Source organism: Otolemur garnettii, unplaced genomic scaffold (assembly GCF_000181295.1).
Source record: "Otolemur garnettii isolate 467f Iridium unplaced genomic scaffold, OtoGar3 scaffold00017, whole genome shotgun sequence".
NCBI lineage: Eukaryota > Metazoa > Chordata > Mammalia > Primates > Galagidae > Otolemur > Otolemur garnettii.
Genome location: NW_003852412.1, coordinates 13,015,358 through 13,035,838, shown reverse-complemented (window position 1 = coordinate 13,035,838; position 20,481 = coordinate 13,015,358). Strand labels below are relative to the sequence as shown.

General features: G+C 39.5%; 1 protein-coding gene across 1 annotated transcript in view; it reads left to right on the top strand.

The window, feature by feature from the left end:
- ARSB (arylsulfatase B) overlaps positions 1-20,481 on the top strand; it is a 168,593-nt gene that overhangs the window by 24,032 nt on the left and 124,080 nt on the right. The window contains exon 4 of the mRNA XM_003785937.3: positions 2,070-2,277. Coding sequence (XP_003785985.1) covers positions 2,070-2,277 — 208 coding nt within the window. The remainder of the gene's footprint in view (positions 1-2,069; positions 2,278-20,481) is intronic.

The following is a 20,481-nucleotide window of genomic DNA, read 5'->3' as shown; positions in this document are numbered from 1 at the left end:
TATCACAGGGAAGTATAATAATAATTTAAAAGAACTTATAAACAATGAAGAATAAAATAAGAGGCCTCCCTCCAACTCTGCTTTCTAACTTTTTCCCATTCATTTATGAGATTTAAATGCCTCAAATACTTTAACAGAATTATGTGTTTATTGTTGGGTTGGACCAGTTGTTTCTTTGAGGGCTTTCAACTCATTAAAAAACTCTGTAGGAGCACAATGAAGAGGAATCCTTCAGAAATGCTCATTAAAAAGGAGAGGCTGACCTGGAATATGTTAAATGCTGTGAATTGATGTAAGAGGTGAAATGTATTGCACCTCTTTGTTTCCAGGAATTCAAGTGGTCCTATATCAAAGACTAACAAGGCATAGTGGGTGTACACTTGTTTTCTCATAAAATATATCAAAAAACACTCTGGGAGGCCAAGGTGGGTAGATTGCCTGAGCTCAAGAGTTTGTGACCAGATTGAACAGGAGTGAGACCCATCTCTAAAAATAGCCAGGCATTGCAGTGGTGCCTGTAGTCCCAGCTACTTGGGAAGCTGAGGCAAGAGAGTTGCTTGAGCCCAAGAATTTGAGGTTGCTGTGTTTTGTCTCAAAAAATCCCCCCATATATACATATATGTACATATATATGTGTACCAAAAAATTCTGAACATTTCCTGAAAGTTGGGCACTTATTTTCAGCTAAAGCAAAAAGTGAAAGCATCTAATATCTACATTATAATAATGAGTTTTCTAATAAGAAATTGCTCTTCAATTAATGTAGTCTTATTCATATAATAAAAACTTGCTGAGTCTCAGTTAACTCATCTGTAAAATGGATGTAAGATATGGTGGTTTGGGTGTTAAATGAGATGGAATATGTAGATTATTGTCATCTAGTCCACAGATGACATTTGATATATGGTTGCTGTTATTGATATTATTTGTTTGAATCAAGACTGTCTGTGCCATTCTAGGACTTTTGGTGTTTGTTTTTTTCTTTTGGTCTTGTGTTTTTTCTTATATTTTTAACACTTTTATTGAGACACAATTTATATACCATAAAATTCACCTATTTAAAGTATACAGTTCAATAGTAAATTCATAGTTGTGTAACCATCACCACAGTCTAGGTTTAAAACATTATCATCACCCTCAAGCAAACCGTGGACCTGTTAGTAGTCACTTACCATTCCTCTCCCCCACTATTTCCTGTAGCCCCAGGATACCACTTTCTGTCTTTATAGATTTGCCTATTCTGGACATTTCATATAAATGAAATTATACAGGGTGACCATAAAGTTTGTGTACAGTTTAAATAGTTATAAACTTCATGCCCACCCTGTGTGATATGTGGTCTTAGATGACAAAGTCGTTTCATTTAGCATAATGTTCAAGGTTTATCTATGTTGTACTAGGTATCAATACTTTATATTCCTGCTATTGCCAAATGTTGCTGAAAATATACTGTATTTTGTTTATCCATTTGTCAGTTGGAAATTTGGGTTGTTCCCACTTTCTGGCTATTACGAATAATATTGCAGTGAACATTCTTACAAGTTTTCACGTGGACATAAAGAAATGGTGGGTGATGTGGTAATCAGGAATTGCCGAACTCTTTTTTCAAAGTAGCTATATACGCTATTTTACTACTAGCAATGAGTGAGAGTTCCAGTTCTTCCATATCCTCACTGCACTTGTATCTTCCATTTATTTAATTTTAAACATCCTAGCAGATGTGAAGTGTTAGCTCCCTGTGTTTTCATTTGCATTTCCACATCAATTAATGATGTTGATCATCTTTTCATGTGTGTATGGACATTTGTATATCTTTTCTGAGGAAATATCTATTTAAATTATTTGTCCATTTTATAGGGAGGTTATTTTGTCTTTTATTATTGAGTTATAAGAGTTCTTTCTATTCTCTTGATATGGGTCCCTTTTTACACATATGATTCGCAAATACTTTCAATGCATTCTGTAGGCTATTTCAGTTATTTTCATTAACTGATGAATCTGGACTTCCTTATCCTTCTATGTTAATGTTTAATGCCTTCCTAACTGATTTCAACAAACTCTCTTTCCAGCCTCTGTTTCTCTACCTCGCTCTCCAGTCTGTCCACGAGCCCCTTCAGGTCCCCGAGGAATATCTGAAGCCGTACGACTTCATCCAAGACAAGAACAGGCATCACTATGCAGGAATGGTGTCCCTTATGGATGAAGCCATAGGAAATGTCACTGCAGCCTTAAAAAGCAGCGGGCTCTGGAACAACACGGTGTTCATCTTCTCCACAGGTAAGTCTGTCAATAGAAGAATCATCTCTCAGCAAAGCCTAGGACGGGTGCTCAATAAATGGAATCAAGACAAACTGGAATGATTAGCATTTCTTTTATGCTGAGCACAGTAGTGGAGACGTGGTAACAATGCATAGAAAGATGTGTCTAATGAAAAAAGATTATGGACTTTCCCCCTCTTCCTTCAGATATCAAAATATTCTGGGAGTGCTCTTGAACCAAACATGCGCTAACCAAGTGAATGCGAGTGGACATCACTCATATGTGGGCTGCTGGGTGGGAAATCCCTGGAGTGGCTTGTTCTCAGCTCTCTCGACTGCCCAGGCCTCTTCCACAGCTCCACTTCTGCTGGCTAGGGGGGTCTTTGTGTCAGTGCACATAGATAGCCTGTGATATTAGGAAGACAGTTAAGAAATAGAGCCATTTAAGTCTAGGCTAGAGTCTCCAAGTTTGGATTTTTTTAATTGAAATTGTTTTTTGACAGCAAAAGTCATATATATTGATGACAGAAAAATCAGAAGTGAAGGGAAAAAGAAAACTCATAATCTCAGTACCAGAGATAACTTTTGAAAATCATTTTTGTTCCGGCAATGCCGCCCTGCTTCCTAATTGTTGTGTGTGATTCTTTTCCCTTTCATTGGACACGATTTTCTAACATTACTCCATGAAGTACTTTCACCCTAGAGCTTTGTTTCTTCATTGTGGAGAGTATTTAGAGAGCACTTTCAATCTGGAAACTCAGATCCCTGGCTATGGGACATCCCTTATATTATTTATTTTGGAATTGTTCAGACCTCCATCCCACCTTTCTATTTCTTTCTCTACAGAACTCCTGTTATTTGCATATTAGATCAGTCCTCTGATTTTCTTAGTTTTTTGCCCTCTCCTAATTTCTTTATCTTCCTTCTGCCATTTGGGAAATTTCCTTATCATTGTTTTGTAAATTTTCTATTGAATGTATTTCAAGTACCGCATTTTCATTACCAAGAACTCTGTTTTGTTTTCTGATAAGTCCCTTTCTATGATGAAATTATTACATCTATTCTATAAATATAATAATTTGTTTTCTCCAAAGCCTGTGCTCCTAACTATTAATTTTATATGTGTGTGTAGACATATACACATGTATGTATGTCTGTACATATTTTTTTTAAATATGCTTATATTCTCAACATTGTCACTCTTCCCTTTAAGTTCTTTTGTCTGTATCTTTGTTTTAGTCTGCCTTTCATGAAGCTAGCTTTCTCAAATCCATGGTGATCCGTGGCTAAAATCTAAAAATTTGATTGGAAACTCGCAAGTGTGAGGTCGGGGCTTTTTACCTGGTAAGTTTTACTGTAAAATGACTGTGTAGGGGTGATATGACATGCTGAAGAATTGATCTTGGTATTCTACTCAGTTTTTTGGTTTTTTTTTTTTTTGAGACAGAGCCTCAAGCTGTCCCCCTGGGTAGAATGCTGTGGCATTACAGCTCACAGCAACCTCCAACTCCTGGGCTCAAGCGAGTCTCTTGCCTCCGCCTCCCAAGTAGCTGGGACCACAGGCGCCCGCCACAACGCCCGGCTATTTTTTGATTGCAGCCGTCATTATTGTTTGGCGGGTCCGGGCTGGGGATTCGAACCCGCCACCTTAGGTGTACGTGGCTGGCGCCTTAGCCGGTTGAGCTATAGGCGCCGAGCCTTGGTTTTGTTTTTTTAAGAGTTGCTTTTGTTTTGCTTTTTTAAAAGCATGGCTATTAAATTAGCATTTATTGAGCACCTCCTGTGTTCAGGACACAGTTCTAAGGGCTTTACATGAATTAGTTCAATTAATCCTCACAATAAATAATTCTCTGAGGACTGTTACTATCTTATCTTGCAGATATGAGAAATGAAGTACAAAGAGGTTGAGTATCTTGCCCACGGTCACATAGCCAGGCAGAGGCAGGCTTCCCCACAATATCCTGCCTCTGAGATGATCTCGATTTCCTGATGTTCTTTTTTATTTTTGAGACAGAGTTTCATGTTGTCCTCGGTAGAGTGCGGTGGCATCACAGCTCACAGCAACCTCAAACTCTTGGGCTTAAGCAATTCTCTTGCCTCAGCCTCCCAAGTAGCTGGGACTACAGGGACCCACCACAATGTCTGGCTAATTTTTTGTTGTTGTTGTAGTTGTCATTGTTGTTTAGCAGGCCCAGGCTGAGTTTGAACTCCCCAGCCTGGGTGTATGTGGCCAGCACCCTACTCTTTGAGCCACGGGCACCGCCTGTCCTAATGTTCTTATTGGGTATCATGACATAGCAGAGCTTTCCCCATGGTGTCTGCTATATTGATCTACTAAGGGGACCTGGTAAGGTCCAGGGGATAGACAGTGTCTACCCCAGGCAGCCTTACTAAGTTACTGTAGTGCTGTCTAAACACTATGATTTTCTAAGTGTGCCTTGCTGAGAAAAAGATTTAGATATAAAATATAATGTGGTTTCTCCAAAACTTACCTTTCAGGTAAGAGGGAGAAATCTTATACTTTTGTGACAAGTTCACTCATATTACAGGAGTCCTTTTCAATTTATATAATTTTGAACAGCCTATTATAGCATTTTCATCAGTGCTGGGTTTGAATGCCTATAGAGGTCTCCAGAAAGAATTAATAAAAAAATGGGATGGGACATTTAACACTGATTTCATGATTATTCCTGGGAAATGACCTCAGAGTTGTAAGAATTAGAAGTCATAAATTTAGAAAATAAACCTTTGTTGTAGAGATCACAATTATAACATTTCATCACAAACAGTTTCTTGAAATGAAAGCATATATGGATTAGTATATCATAAGGGGCTAAGTAGTGCTCACACGGAATTGAAGATAGTAGGTAGCTCTGAAAGACTGCTTGAATATCTCAAAGTTGCTCTTAGGACAACAGCTATTGGTGTCAAGAACACAGGAGAAGGGGCTGAATACATTTCATGATATGTAAGAATGGACAAAGATTTTAAAGTCAGGATTTCTTTTATTATATGATTTCAAATGTATATGTGTAATTGTATTTTAAAACAGTTGACTGTTTTATAACTATCTGTAACATTTTATTTATTTAAGTTGGCAAAAATAGTATTTAGAACTTCTCACTAAGAAAATGGAGATTACCTTATAGGATGGTCCTATATTCTGATAACTACCTTATGTTAGTAAATAATATTAATCTTGGGCCATCTTTGGTTTGGGGGCTAAATCCAACTTGATGGTGGGTATATACTTTTATTATCCTTCTCAGTTCAGTTTGGTAAGATTTTATTTAGGATTTTTGCATCAGTTTGGAAATGAGAGTGGGGTTAGTGGTTTCTTTTTTCTGTCAGGTTTCGTTGCTTTGGTTATACTCATATCATAAAATAATTTGGTTGGTTTTTCCATCTTTTTTCTATGCTCTAGAACAGTTTGCAGAATGTTTCAAAGATCTCTGTGGCAGAGCTGGTCCCTGGAACCTTTTTCTGGAGGCATTTAAAAAAAATTACCTCCATAGTTTAAATTTTTTGCTGAATTGTGTCTAGGTGTGAGGCTTTAAAAATGTTTTACATTAATTTTGTCTGAAATTTAGTGAGCCCTCTGAACTGCTTGCGGAGATCATGATTCGCTCCAGGGCTTTTTCCTTGCACACATTTTAGCTTACTGCTTTTGTTTTGCTTGATTTATATTCCAAAAATATCTTTAATTAAAAGGTTGAATCACTGATTAAGCTTTTTTCCCATCCTTTTCAGCTTTTATTCCTTTTTCTTGGCTTTCTCGAGCTCCTCCACACTATGAATCAGGCATTTTTGCAGTTTTAATTCTGCTCGTTAGGACCTGCAGTATAGCCCATCGTATCGTATTTACTGTACAATAAATATTGATTGCATTTGGGGGGTTTTGAAGCCCTTTCTTGGCCTCCACCAACTCTCTTTTCCTCTAAGCTTGTTGATACAATAATGACCACTGTTTATTAAATACTGACTGCTTGTCCAGGCCCTGTGCTGGTGCTTTTCCTCTTCTTCCTCTTTATCCCTCACGTTGTCTGCTTTAAAGCTCAGAATAATCTGTGAGACAGGTTTCTTGATCCCCATTTACCCACGAAAAAATCCAAACTTCTTTAACCGCTTAAAGAAGTTAAGTCATTTGCCCAAAGCTGCATATCTGACAAACGACAGAGCCAGAATTCAAACCCAGATCTACTTGCGGTCAGGACCTAATTGCTCACATCTGACAAATGACAGAGCCAGAATTCAAACCCAGATCTACTTGCGGTCAGGACCTAATTGCTCACATCTGACAAATGACAGAGCCAGAATTCAAACCCAGATCTACTTGCGGTCAGGACCTAATTGCTCTGATCACTTGTTCTCCTGCCCGTTCCTCTTCTTTTCCTTTTACCTCATCCCAATGTCCTTCATTTCTTCTTTTGGCTTTTTACACTTCTGTTCTCAGAACCTACTTTTTCCTGAATCTTTCTGAATACAAAAAACTTTTCTAAAATATTTCAAATGAAATCCTTGGCAGCTGAGTGCGGGTAATGAAGGATCTGCCCACACAGAGTGCGAGGCCATCTCCTGGGCTCGGATCACTGTTTCCTGGTTAATTTTGTCTCCCATCTGCAGCTTGAGGTCAAGCTGAGGTGGCTTTTAGGCATCAAGTGAGCCATCCTCTGTTGAACCTGATTGACCTACTGACAGTGGCTTCCCTTTCAGCTACCTGGTTCTGTGACAGGCTAAAAGAACCCCAATATGAAATTACCAGACAGTCTTGCTTCCATATCTTCTGGGCTTTAGTTTTGGGGACATTACTCAGAAAAGAGTGTGCCTACTGCCAGACCCTTCTCTTCTCCTGCCCTCTGTATTCTGGGGCCCAGATCTCTAACTGCATATATAAGTTAAGGAGATAGTAATTTTCTAGACATGTCAAAAATTATCACCATCCACCATCCTGCTGTTTTCCTGCCTCCGTTAAGGCAGGTGGTCACTCTGTGTCAGGAGGCAAAGCTGGGCAGGCCAGTCCTTGTGTCCTCAGTCCAGCTGCTTTGGCCTGTGTCATCTGTGGCAGGGGTGAGGAAGCTTGTGTTGGAAGCTGAATTAATGTAGCTGTAATCAACTAAGGCTGCATTTAAGAAACTTTGTTTACAAAATACTTTAAAAATATACAATATTGAATCAAGATCTAACTACTAGGTACTTAAGAATTTCAAAAAAATGTAACTGTTCATCAGTTTTAAAGTTAACTCGCCTTTTAATGACTTTGTTATGTCTGCTTTTGTTGGAAAGTACTGGAATCTTTGGTTGCAGCATGGAGGTCTGCCACTTCAGTTGATCCTCGAGATGAGAATCAGTTATTTGTGACTTTAAGGGCGTCTGGATTTGGGTTAGGTAGGAGGATGTAGATTCCCAGCAGTAAGTAATTAAAAAGCAAGAAAGCACTTTTCAGGCACGTTGCTGACGGTGTGGGTCCTCTACTGCATTTTTCTTTATTTCAATCGAATCTTTCTCAGCATCAAACAATGACTTTGAAGTGTCATCTACTGAGAGCTCAGTCAATTCCATCTGTAATTCTTTAGGTTCTCGTTATCAATGAGGGGAGGCTGAAATGCTAATTCAGGTGTGTCCAGTCGTGGTTCTCAGAGTCAGTGACTCTTTCTCTGTATCCTCCAGTCAATAGGTCTGTGACAGCTGAATATTATTCAAATAATTCTCACATGTCATCCTGCTCATCAGTGACCTTTGCTAATTGGGGGAAATGTTTATCCACAATTTCCTTTTTTTAGAAAAAGTGTTTTGAATAAAGACAGCTCTTTTGGAAATGCTTGGAATTTTTTTGCCATATATTATATACAGACTTAGTTTTAGCTTACAGAGAAATATTCACATCATTTTGATTTGACATGATATCACACAGAAGTGCTGCATTCCTATAGAAATCTTCTTTCAATAATTCACACTGCTGATTCTGTTCTTCATAAAACTTAAATACCTGTTCTCAAAGAGATAAAATTTTGGCTAACACTGGTCCCTTAGAGAGCCATTGCACTTTAGAATGATATGGCAAATCCACACTGAAAACTTCACCTTTGAACTTTAGCATGTTAGGAAATTGATGATATCATGTTGCATTTGCAGAAAAATAGTTAACAATATTTGTAACTTAATGCAAAATGTCACAATAGCAGCTTTAGCACAGAGATTTTGCTGATGTGTGAAAAGAAATGAGAGCATCTGGATCTCTGTTAATATTTGTTTTATCTGTGTGATCAGCCCTTCATGTTTTCCTGTCATGGAAGGTGAACCGTCTATATATACACTTGCTAAATTTCTCAAATTCAGTCCAGCTTCACATCTATCTAAAAAGTTGTCAAAATGATCTATTCCCCATGTTCTGTTTGCAAGAGTGCCCAAAGTGAGTAACTCTTTGTAGCAAAGAAAATCCGTTATGACACAAACGAAGTATAAAACTTACACCAAGTCAGTAGTATGAGTTGATTCACCCAAACCGATTGAGTAACATCTATTTTCCTTTCAAAGTATTGCACAAAGTTGTTCTGTTAAGCTGGAGGCTAATTCATGCTACCAGTCAGTTGTGGTTCTGTTTGAAAGTGGTAGTTGCTTGTACTTTGAAATGTTATCAGGATCTATAAGTATCCTACAACTTTAATAGTTCATTCTTCCACAATTTTTACATCACTAAACGGCTTCCCTTTCCCCCCAAGTAATTTTATAATTTGCTTCAGTGCCATTATTTCCAGGTCTGATTTCTGCTTGAAAGAATTGTGTTTGGTTTTACTTTTCATCTTTTAATTTCTGCAATATAACCTTTCATGCCTCTCCCTCTAATTGAAAATATTTCTGGTCCTTATGAGTGTTATAATGCTGATGAACACTGACATTTTTTAATGTTGATATTGCAGTATCAAAAAGCAAGCAAATTGTCTTACCTTTAGCTGGAACAAAATAATATTTCAATTCCCAGTCCTCATTAAAAAAATCTGTTTTCTTCCTTCAGCAGTCTCTTGATCTTCTTTGACATGATGGACTGTAAAGAAGGTAGAATTAAAAAATGTTGTTGAACTGTGCAGCTATTCACAAATTCTACTTCAAACAGAAACACATTGCACCATTTTCAAAAACTACTAACAGACTGGCGTACTTGACTCCCACAAACTTTCACCAACCAGTCTAATATAGTAGCTAGTGGTGCTGCTCAGGCAGAAGTTAGAACTAAATCATGAGTTCAGCAGCTGTCAATTTAGCCCTTATGGCTTACTTAATGTTCTAAGTGTGTGGCTCTGTGCCTATATATAGCACAGTGGTTAGGGTGCCAGCCACATACACCGAGGGCAGTGGGTTTGAACACAGACCTAGCCAGCTGAAAAAAAAGAACAGTGACAACTGCAATAAAAAAATACCTGGGCATTGTGGCAGGCACCTATAGTCCCAGCTGCTTGGGAGGCTAAGGCAAGAGAATCACTTAAGCCCAAGAGTTGGAGGTTGCTGTGAGCTGTGATACCACAGCACTCTACCAAGGGTGACGTCATAAGACTCTGGTGTCTCCAAAAAAAAAAAAAAAATTGTTCTAACTGTGCTGGTCAATGTAGAAGGATTATTTCATTGAGACTTATTTTATACTTTGGTATTTTAAAAACATTCATTTTAAAAATAAAATACAGATATAAAAGACAAAAATGTATTAATAAAAATAAAAGGATTTGTTCTATAAAATTTCAATTCACTCAAAATGCCACACTTAAGGACTTAAAGGTCACAGGTTCCCCACCCCTGGTCTATGGAAATTTTTCCAAGATTCTGGCATCATAAGACATCTGTCCATCTTGGTTTCTCATGTTGTGATGGGTTTTCATGTTGTTCTGTGTTTGATTTTTAGCAAGATAGTGATTAAGAGAAGCAGCACTGGTGGCTGTTAGGAAGACACCATTTTAACCTGGACACCTGTCACAATGGCTGATCTTTATACATAGTTGCCAACTTCCAGGAATCTGCAGGGAGGTCTGACCCAGAGAAGTCTGAGTTAAATTTAGAGCCAACTCTGAAGCAACTAGGTCATGAATTAAAACTAGGAAAATTGATTCTGAAATAAAAAACAGTGATTGATTTCGGTGTATGAATGTGGCCATTATATATTTATATTAATAACATTTTTCAGAACAGCCAGTTTCACTTACATGTAGATGAGGATTTGACTGTCAGAAGAAACCTAATTTGCATTTCTTTCTCCAGAGAATTATTCTGTGTTTATTGACAATTTCATTGCCTGAAATAGAAATTAATAGTCAGTTATAATAATGTGATTAAAACCCCAGGGAATAGGACCTGGACTGACTAATCACAGGACAGGGATTTGTTTTTTCCCAGTTTTCTCTCTTTACTTCACTTAGCCCTGCTCTTATAAGTAGAAAAATACAGACTGCACCCAAATAAGTCAATGTTGAGTCCATTAGTACAGAAACCCTGGGAAGAAACCGGCTTCCTGGTATCAAGCTTGTTGAGTCACAGGCAGAGGCAAAGGCATATTTTTTAGGTTTTGAAGTTTGGGGAAGGTGAATTTCTTTTATTCCTGTTATAATCTGAGAGAAATCCACGAGTTTTTCACTCCTTGTCATCTGACCCATCATCTCAGTGCTTAGGGTAGTTTTTCTCGGGGTGCCATTCTGGGGGCCCCCTGCAGCAGTACGGCATTTGTTTAAAACGCAGTTTCTGAAGTGATCTCTGCACAGCATTGAGAATGTCCTAAATGTTCCTGAGTTGGGCACTTTAATACGTTCAAATTTTGTGTAATGTGAATTTCACCTCAATTTACAAAGTTCAGTTTCAGTTTGGCACCCATTGCTCAGGGCTCAGGCCACATACACCGAGGGCTAGCTAGACAACAATGACAACTGCAACAAAATGATAGCCAGGCCTTGTGATGGGCGCTTATAGTCCCAGCTACTTGGGAGGCTGAGGCAATAGAATTGCTTAAGCCCAAAAGTTTGAGGTTGCTGTGAGCTGTGATGCCACAGCACTCTGCCGAGGGTGACATAATAAGACTCTGTCTCAAAAATAAATAAATAAAATAAAAAATTCAGTTTCTCAGGATCTATCAAAGACCCACTGAATCAGAAAACCAGGGGTTGAGGACCAGAAATCTCTATTTTTAACAAGAATCCTGAAAAATTTGTTTATACACAGAAATTTGAGAACTCACTTGACTGTTATTCTAACATTGGGAATTTATGTTACTAAGAATATGTAGTTATTTAAATTGTGTATATGTTTATACCTATAGGCTCCTCACCTGGAGGAATATATAGACACAGCTGCCGGAAACCAACTGGGTTGACGTTCATGCTCCCTACTTAGTTTTCATTTCAGGTTAGATGCTCCCATTTCTAGAAATAGACTCTCCTATGATAAAAAGCTAATGAGAGAGATTAAATTTAATCCTTCTGCTCTCCTGCCCTTGCTGCATACAAATTACAGCCTTGGTTGATTAATGGCACTCTTTCTGCAGTGCCTGAGTAATAATACTGTTAACAAATGTTGCCTGTCTCATTACAAACATACTATTCTGGGTTTTGTTTTTTTTTTTAAATCCAAAGCTGACTCTCCTAATGGTTCTCTAATAGGATGTGATGAGAGAGCGAGTCCCAGCTGTCCTGCCCAGGAGTTATGGAGACTCTAGCCTCAGTGTTATCACCTATTAAGTGCCTTCTGGTCAATCATTCATTTATTCACTCAGTCTTTCATTGCAGACAAAAAGATAAATAGGACATAGTTCCAGCCCTTAGAGAACTCACAGTCTTGTGAGCAGACTGTGTTACTCTATGTAGGAAGGGCCACTGAAGGTGGTGGAGAGCCCTGAGGAATTTTAAGTGGAAGATTTTCACTTCAGGAGGCTCTCACACTAAAGAAGGAGTGCCTGAAAAAAGGTTCAGGAAAAGAGATTTAAGACATACGTGGCTGGGCACAGTGTGGCTCACACCTGTAATCCCAACACTCTGGGAGTCTGAGGTGGGTAGATTGCCAAGCTTAGGAGTTTGAGACTAGTCTTAGCAAGAGCAAGACCTCCATCTCTACTAAAAATAGAAAAACTAGCCGGGCATTATAGCAGGTGCTTGTAGTCCCAGCTACTCAGGAGGCTGAGGCAAGAGGACCGCTTGAGCCCAAGAGTTGAGGTTGCTGTGAACTATGACACCATGTTACTCTACTGAGGGCAATGGAGTGAGACTCTGTCTCAAAAAAAAAGGAAAGAAAAGAAAAATTAAGAAATAGATGTACATGGACAGCTTGGAGCAGTTGGTCTGTGAGAGCTCCTGTTGCTAGGAAAGTTGACAGTTCTGTAATTCAGAGGGTTTTCAGAGCTTTTGTCTCTGCTGGTGACAGCCTGTGATGGAGCTGTCCCTTTCACTGACCCTTGGAGGGGAGCTTGTGGCTGGAGTGCCCACATAATCCACATGGCAGTAGACCAAGGTCCACGGATTTGTGGTCCACTCGAGACTGTGAGCCGGGAGCATTTACAAACGTGCAGAAATGGCTTCAGTTGTCACAGTGACGTGAGGGTGAAGTTGCCACTTAGCGAACAGGCCCCGGCAGTGCTTGGCTGCCTTCTGCACAATGGGGAGCTGTTCTGCTCCAGACTTCAGCAGCCCCACCATCGGGGAGCACTGACTGGGGCCCGTTCAATAGCACACTTCTGCTTAGACGAGTAATTTATGGCAGAACCTAAGTTGAACATTTATGATCTGAGCTTTCATAATATTATATGTAATTGAATATCTCAGATGGAGTTAATAAAGAATCCTAACTAATTCTTCTAAATCTTATGTCCCCTTTTCCCTTACGCATAGAATTCCATTCAAAACCAGTAGCTGGTGTAGGGAGAACTCCTTCAAGGTTTTAAACGTACTTACCCAATTGGCAGACTTATTAAAATATTATAGAAATTCTGTGCCAGGAACGAAGTAATATGACCGCTAGCTAGCAAACCAGCCTCACTAGATTCCTGAAACACTAAAATGAATTTCTGACAAAGCTAAGGAAAAACTGTTAAGGGAATCCATCAGACAGTGTGTCTATACTGTCTCTTTCTTTGTACTTAGACATTTATTTAGCACATTGCTCATGGAGGGAAATAAGAACATAAGTATGAGACTCAAAGGATCTTTTTCTTAGCCAGTCATTAATCCATGCCACCTCTTTAGATTTTACCTGTTAATGTCCATGCTGAGAGCATGTTGGATCACTTTAAAATTTTATTAGTATAGGTACTAATCTGTTGATTATTTTTATTGCGCTAAAATAATAACCAATACATTTTACCAAACAGCCACTCTGATTTGGCATCTCCTTTGGCCGAGTTCTCCAGAGTAGAGAGTTTCCAGGGCTGGGGATGGTGGTCCCACCTCCCACTTTGTCTGTGGATGTCCCAGGGCTTCCTGGGGGACAGATAGTATGCACAGATCTCCTGCCAAGGAATCCAAGCTGGTGTGGAAGCAATTTTCCACCTTGCTCTCATTTTTTCCAGTGTAGAAACTGTGAGTTGGGGGAGATTCCCAGGGTACTTGGTGCTGAACAGGATGGGGAGGGGCGACACAGATGCGCATGTCTGTCTCATTCTCTTACCATGTTCCTGGAATTTGTTCACTTCTCTGTGGCTCTAAGAACTAACTCCTCCTCGTACTTGTGTTTGAGGATGTTGCTGATGATCATCTTGGCACTGGATATTTGTTTTCAGTTTTATGTATGGGGAAGAGAAGCCAGCTTGCCTCTATACCACCATTTTGGAACCACAAGTCCCAAATTCAGTAACCAATACATTTTAAAGCTCCTCCCCCAAAACAGTGCACTTGTATTCTCTGTGACAATACATTGAATTCACAATTCCAGAGTTGAAGGTAAAAATATCTCTCAATCCCTAGATTTATCAGATCTTCAATGTTTTATTATATTTCTTAATATGTGCTAGTATATAATCTTGTCCTGTTGATATTCTGATTTTTCTTTTTTTTTTTTTGCAGTTTTTAGCCAGGGCTGGGCTTGAACCCATCACCTCCAGCATATGGGATCAGCACCCTACTCCTTTGAACCACAGGTGCTGCCCGATATTCTGATTTTTTAGCAGGAGAAACATGAAGTAATCATCGTTTTCAGACTTCTATGAGAGGACAGCATTGTGGCCTTTCTCTGAGTTTGTAATTAGTGGAAGATATATATTGGACTGAGCATATTTATTGGCTAAATTGCAAGAAGCTTTCCTATTTGTTTGGGTTTACTTTCTCCTCTTCTTTTGCATTCCATTTTAAAGGTCACTTCTAAGATATATCCATTTCTTATGTTGTACACTCCTCTCAGAACTCACTGGAGCCAAAATCTCCCGTGAGGCATTGTGAGGCTGCCGCGAGGATGAAGCAGGATGAAGAGTAGATTCTATATAGAAATAATCTCCTCAAAACTAGTCGCAGCAAGTGGACGGGGCTAAAATAACATCAGGTCACCACAAGCTGTAAATGCGTGCACAAGTATCTTATATTACATCTCATCTGCTACCCACATCTGCTGTCTCCTCCAGCATTCTGACCAAATATTTAAAGATGTAAATATATAAAGACAGACTAATTGTTAATGTGTGTCTGCAAACAAATGGTTATTGAATGTGTTGTTAGGACTCCTGTTTGGACAAGTAGCTAGGTGAGCCCTGTCATAAAGACCTCTGCAGGGCTCTTCAGACCTCAGCATTCAGCTCTTCAGACCTCTCTGCTGAGTAGAGAGGAGCTTATTAGGGGGCATCTGTGAGACCTGCAGGCTTTGGGGAACCTTTTGAGATGTAGGAAAATGGCAGCTTCCCAGGTGAACAGAGGCATGTTCATTTTGATTAAATCAAATTAAAGGCAACTTGACCTTTTGTATTACACCTGTCTGCCACCACGCCTTTTTAAAAGAGCTGTGAACATCTTACCAGATCTTCTGATCTTAGAAAGGAATCAAGACCCAGAGAGGGTTTGTTCTGTAACACTCAGAGGGCAAATCTTCCCTGGTCCCACACCCACTCTCCCCTGATACTTGTGCAATCTTGGGCAAGATACTTAAAACTTTTGGTACCACAGCTTCTTCATTTGTAAAATGTATGTAAAATTTATCCCTACCTGGTAGGACTGTTGGGGTTGCATACTAAGTGCTTTATTGTAGGTAGGTTGTGGGATATAATATAATCATAGCTAAATGGCCGTAGGCCAAGCCATTTCCAGCCTTTGGTCTCAAGTTTACTTTTTGTTGTTGTTGTTGTTTTTGTACCATATGGCTTCTATTTCATCATGTTGCTCTCATCAGGCCATTTGCTAATACCTCTGCCCATCCTTCACCCATTCATTCTTTCACTCACCCACTGCTGCAGGCCTCCATGGGCCATAGTCTCTGCAAAGCCTGGGGAACAACAGGAAACAAGGCTGCCCATTCACAGGAGAAAGTGGTTTATTTCCTAATTCGACAGTCTGTTAGTGGGCACCAGGAATGTCAAGAATCCTCCTTTTTCAATTGAAGATGGTTAGCAGTCTGTAGCAATTATTACAACAAACATTTTGCTTACATTTTTAGCATTCGTGTCCTGAAAACCCTGAGGAATTCCTTTTAAAAGTAGTCTTTTGTTTTTCAGTTTGGTTACTGAAAATATAATGTTTTGGGAACCATATTACTTCTTCTGATACTTTCTTTTCTTCATATTTCTTATAATCTTTGTTATGTTTTAATTGAAAGGGATTTATCATGGAAGCTATTGGGCATATTTTGTAGTTGTTGGCATTATTAATTATTAAGGTAGCAAAGTTCAAATTCTACTTTTAATTTGCCTCCATTTTTTGAAAAATTTATGACCTAAAGGAAATTAAATAACCAAAAATGGAATGTGATTCTTTTTTAACTTAAAAATTTTTTTCAGTAGATTTGGGGGGTACAAATGGTTTTTGTTACTTGGATTTATTGTATAGTGGTGATGTCTGGGCTTTTAGTGTCCACATCATCTGAAAAAGTGTACATTGTACTCAATAGGTAATTTTTCTTCCCTCCCTCAACTGAGTCTCCAGTGTCCATCATTTCACTCTGGGTGACCACGCATACCCATACCTTAGCTCTCACTTGGAAATGAGAACATCTGGTATTTGGTTTTCCGTTCCTGAGTTTCTTCACTTAGGATGTATGTGATTCTTAAAGATTATTTTGTTTAAGATTATGAATACTATTTTACCAAATACTACTAGAAAAATTGAAATATATTTTATCTTATGTTATTATTTAATTTTTATAAATAATTACAGTTTTGTAAGGGTACAAGGTTCTTCCTGAAGTTACCTAGTTGCTACACTTTCTCTTTTATTAACTGTTCATTCATTTTTCTATTTTTTAACTATTTTAAGGTTTCTAAATATATACATCATATCATAATATTAGCACTCAGATACAGTGGAACCTGGGTGGTTGACTACTTCCCTACATTGACCACCTCATTAAGTTGACCTGATTTTCATAGACCAGATGTGCTCCCCACGCACTGTCAGTTCAGTAGGCCTCCTATTGACCACCTCCATATGATGACCAGTTTTACGGTCCCTTGGGTAGTCAGCTTACAGAGGTTCTACTGTATATTAGTTCTTAAATATATAACATAATATTAGCAGTATTTTACTTTTAAAATAATAAACATTTATACTTGGATTAGGATTTTAACATATAAAAGCAAAGCATGCAGGAGGGTTTTCTTTTTCTCCAAATGACATCTAGAATGCATATGTATATTTGAAAGAGACTACTCAGATATCAATAATAACACTAAGTAATGCCCCTGTTTGTTTTACTGATTTAGTTACACTGATTACTTATGATGGTAAACTATACCTCATACCATTTTGATCATACTCAAGGTCGAGGATACCAGAAATGACATCATAGTAGGCATTGGGCTATTTGGTCTTCTAGGATCATGCAGAAGCTGAGTGACAGATTTGATTGCCTATTAAGGTTGAATTCATATTTACTATATTTTTCACTCTAACATTAGTGATTCTTTTCTGTTCTCCCATTTCAGATGCTCAGTCCACTTTAAAACAAGCTCTCAAAATCAAGGTGTCAGCAAGGCTGCAGTCCTTTCTGAAGTCTCTAAGGGAGGATATGTTTCCTTCTCATTGGGTTATAGATAGAATTCAATTCTTCGTGAATATAGGACTCAGATCTCATTTTCTTGCTGGCTATTAGCTGAGGGCTGTTTCTAGCTTCTAGAGGCCACTCTTTCTCTAGGAAGAAGAGAGTCTTTAACAGCGGGTTGAGTCCTACTCGTGTCTTGGGTTTCTCCATCTCTACATGGCTGTGATCCTGAAGGAGCACACAGGGCAGCTCAGAGCATGGCAGCCATGTACAGGAAGTCTAGATCCAGGGAGTTCTAGGAAGCTAGAGCTGGAAAGGATTTTCAGGGACAATTCCCATATAATGTTTTCATTTAAAAAATGAGGAAACTGAGGCCTTGACAGTCTAAATGATGGACTAATGTCAGAATGAGACTTAGCCTGTCTCTGTTCTACCCCCCACCACACACACACTCACACACAGGGGGGTGAGTCATCTGATAAAGCTGCAGAAAGGTTAGAATGGCCCTGGTGGTACCAGATGGCAGCTGCTGGCTGCTCAGTCACCTGGGAGGTGAAGTAGTAGCTTATATAGAAGCACCATTCCAGCTGAAACAAAGAGCTGTTTGCTCATGACATAATGACTGAATTATGTCTTTTTGGTACATGTTCAGCCATCTTTAAGAACTGGGTGAGGATCAGTACAGAGAAAAACTATTTACCAGGAATGTGAAAACATCACTCTTTACCAAATTTCATTATTCTCTCTAGCTTTCATTCTACCTCCCCCTTTGGTGGTGAAATGGGCTGGTTGCCTTTTTATCCTTCTCCAGTTCTCCTCTTCCAGTGGAAATCTGAGTGAGCAGTGAGGTGGCCAGAGGCAGGCAGCTGGAGGGGGAAGGGGGGAACAAACGAGGAATCTGAGTTTATGAATCAGCAAAAAGTAGACTGTGTTGCAGGTGTTTGGGGGCGGGAATCTTTTCAACATTGACATTAGTACTAGATGCAAGATACAAATTCGGTTTCAAAGGGGAACAGTATTATCAGTTGGAAAACAATAACTATGCATTGCTTATCCTCATCTAGAATGTAAACATAGGGTTACAACCTGTAGTGGTATTTTTAATAATAAAAAAAAGAGTAGTTAAATTTTAGCTGCTAAAGAACCAAAGCAGTCTAATTCTTTCCCATTTCCTCTCCTTATCTGGGGTTCTCCTTGAGTGCAGTGGTGACTGCTGTGCATATGTGTGGAATATACTTGTGACGAGGCATTTGCTCCAAAAAATTAAGAGAGTTCCAGGGCTAGCTTTTGTCGGCATTCTGCCCCAGATTCCGCCCCACTTTGGGTATATACAAAGATTGCTGTGGTTTTCTGACTTGACTCCAGGCCCTGTCTTAGTCAGCTGAGGAAAGGCCGCAGTCTCCTTCCTCCCCAGGAGTTGATCAGAGACTCGCTCTTCCGAAGGGGGCCTGGGAACGCAGTGCCTGAGCTCTTGGCAGGAGACCTCCCTGCTGTGCTTGGCCTCAAACAGGCTGCTCTTGTCCTTTGCTTTCAGAAGCATGAGTTCGCCTCTCTAGGCTTAAAAACAATAATAAAAATATATTGAAAAAATCCCCAGTCGCTTCTCTTGCTGACTTTGGCAGTTTGGCACAAAGCATCAACAAAACCTTGTATATAGAAATTCTGCCTCCCAGGCTTGTTCCCTTCTTATGGAACAATCCTTAACCTTGTAGGGCTCCTTTTCATGTTGTCTTAATGAGAAAATATTTCAGAGATTATTGGCACCACAGGTTTATTCCTTTCCGGTGGTTTTCACTTTTGACCAACTATAATCTCTATGATCGCTTCTGTGTTTTTCTTTCACAGTATGGGCCACGTCCAGCCGGCCTCTGCGAGGATGCTATTCGAAGAACAGTGTCTTTCCTTTTTCTTTCTTTCAGTTTTTTAATCCTTCCCATCCCAGAGCCATTTTTAAAAGGTGTGCATGTAAGTGTGTATTTAATATTGTTTTTAAAAACTTAACCAACATTAAAAATGACATCCAATGCTGTGAAAAGAGTTATAGAGAGAGTTACAGATCTGGTGATGTGTTTAGACTCACACCAATTAGTCAAAAGTATTAAAGAAGTGGAGGTGGGGGTGAAGTGGGTGCTCTGTATTCACTGGCATTGCTGGTGGTATGGTACAGTTGTAAAGTCTCACGTTAGTATCCCATTTGTGATAGAAGGTCCTTTTCATGTATAGAGACAATAGCACAGGCTAAGTGGTGGGGGCTGATGGAAACCCCGTCCCTAAGGGCCTTGTGTGTGGTACAGGCAGCTCACAGGTGTGAGTTCCGGAGGGAGTGGTCTGCTTGGTGCCTGTGACAGGTATGCTCATCAGGCTATGACCACTCATCATTTTCTTTTTGGCAACAAGAATCACTCAGTTAACAAGCATGACTCTAACAAGTATGCCTCCCTATTGTATTTTATTTAAAACAATGTTTTGGGGGCGATGCTTGTGGCTCAGTGGGTAGGGTGCCAGCCCCATATACTGAGAGTGGTGGGTTCAAACCTAGGCCCAGTCAAACTGCAATAAAAAATAGCCAGGTGTTGTGGCGGGCGCCTGTAGTCCCAGCTACTCGGGAGGCTGAGGCAAGAGAATTGCCCAAACTCAAGAGCTAGAGTTTGCTGTGAGCTGTGACACCACGGCACTCTACCGAGGGCAACAAAGTGAGACTCTGTCTCTAAAAAACAAACAAACAAACACTTTTAGTTGTATTTTAAAAAAACCAAAAAGACAATGTATTGGTCTTGAGGAGATCCAAAGCTAAATGAGATACGGTCTCCTGTCTTAAAAACCACCTAGCATAGTGGCAGTGGTCTTGAATTCAGTGTGACACATAAGTATCAGATTCCCCTGCAGGCGAACAGAGGGCCAGGCAAGTATACAGTGTGGAGAAGGCCTTTTCCATGTCTGAGGCCCAGATCCATCCTTTGAAAGGGCTGTGTTTATTCCCTGCCCTCCAGTCTGAAGATCACTTAATATAAGGAGAAATGTTACTGATAGGAGAATCAACGGTAAGGGGGGGAATCAAAAACTATGCTGGGCCACTAGTTGAGCCCAG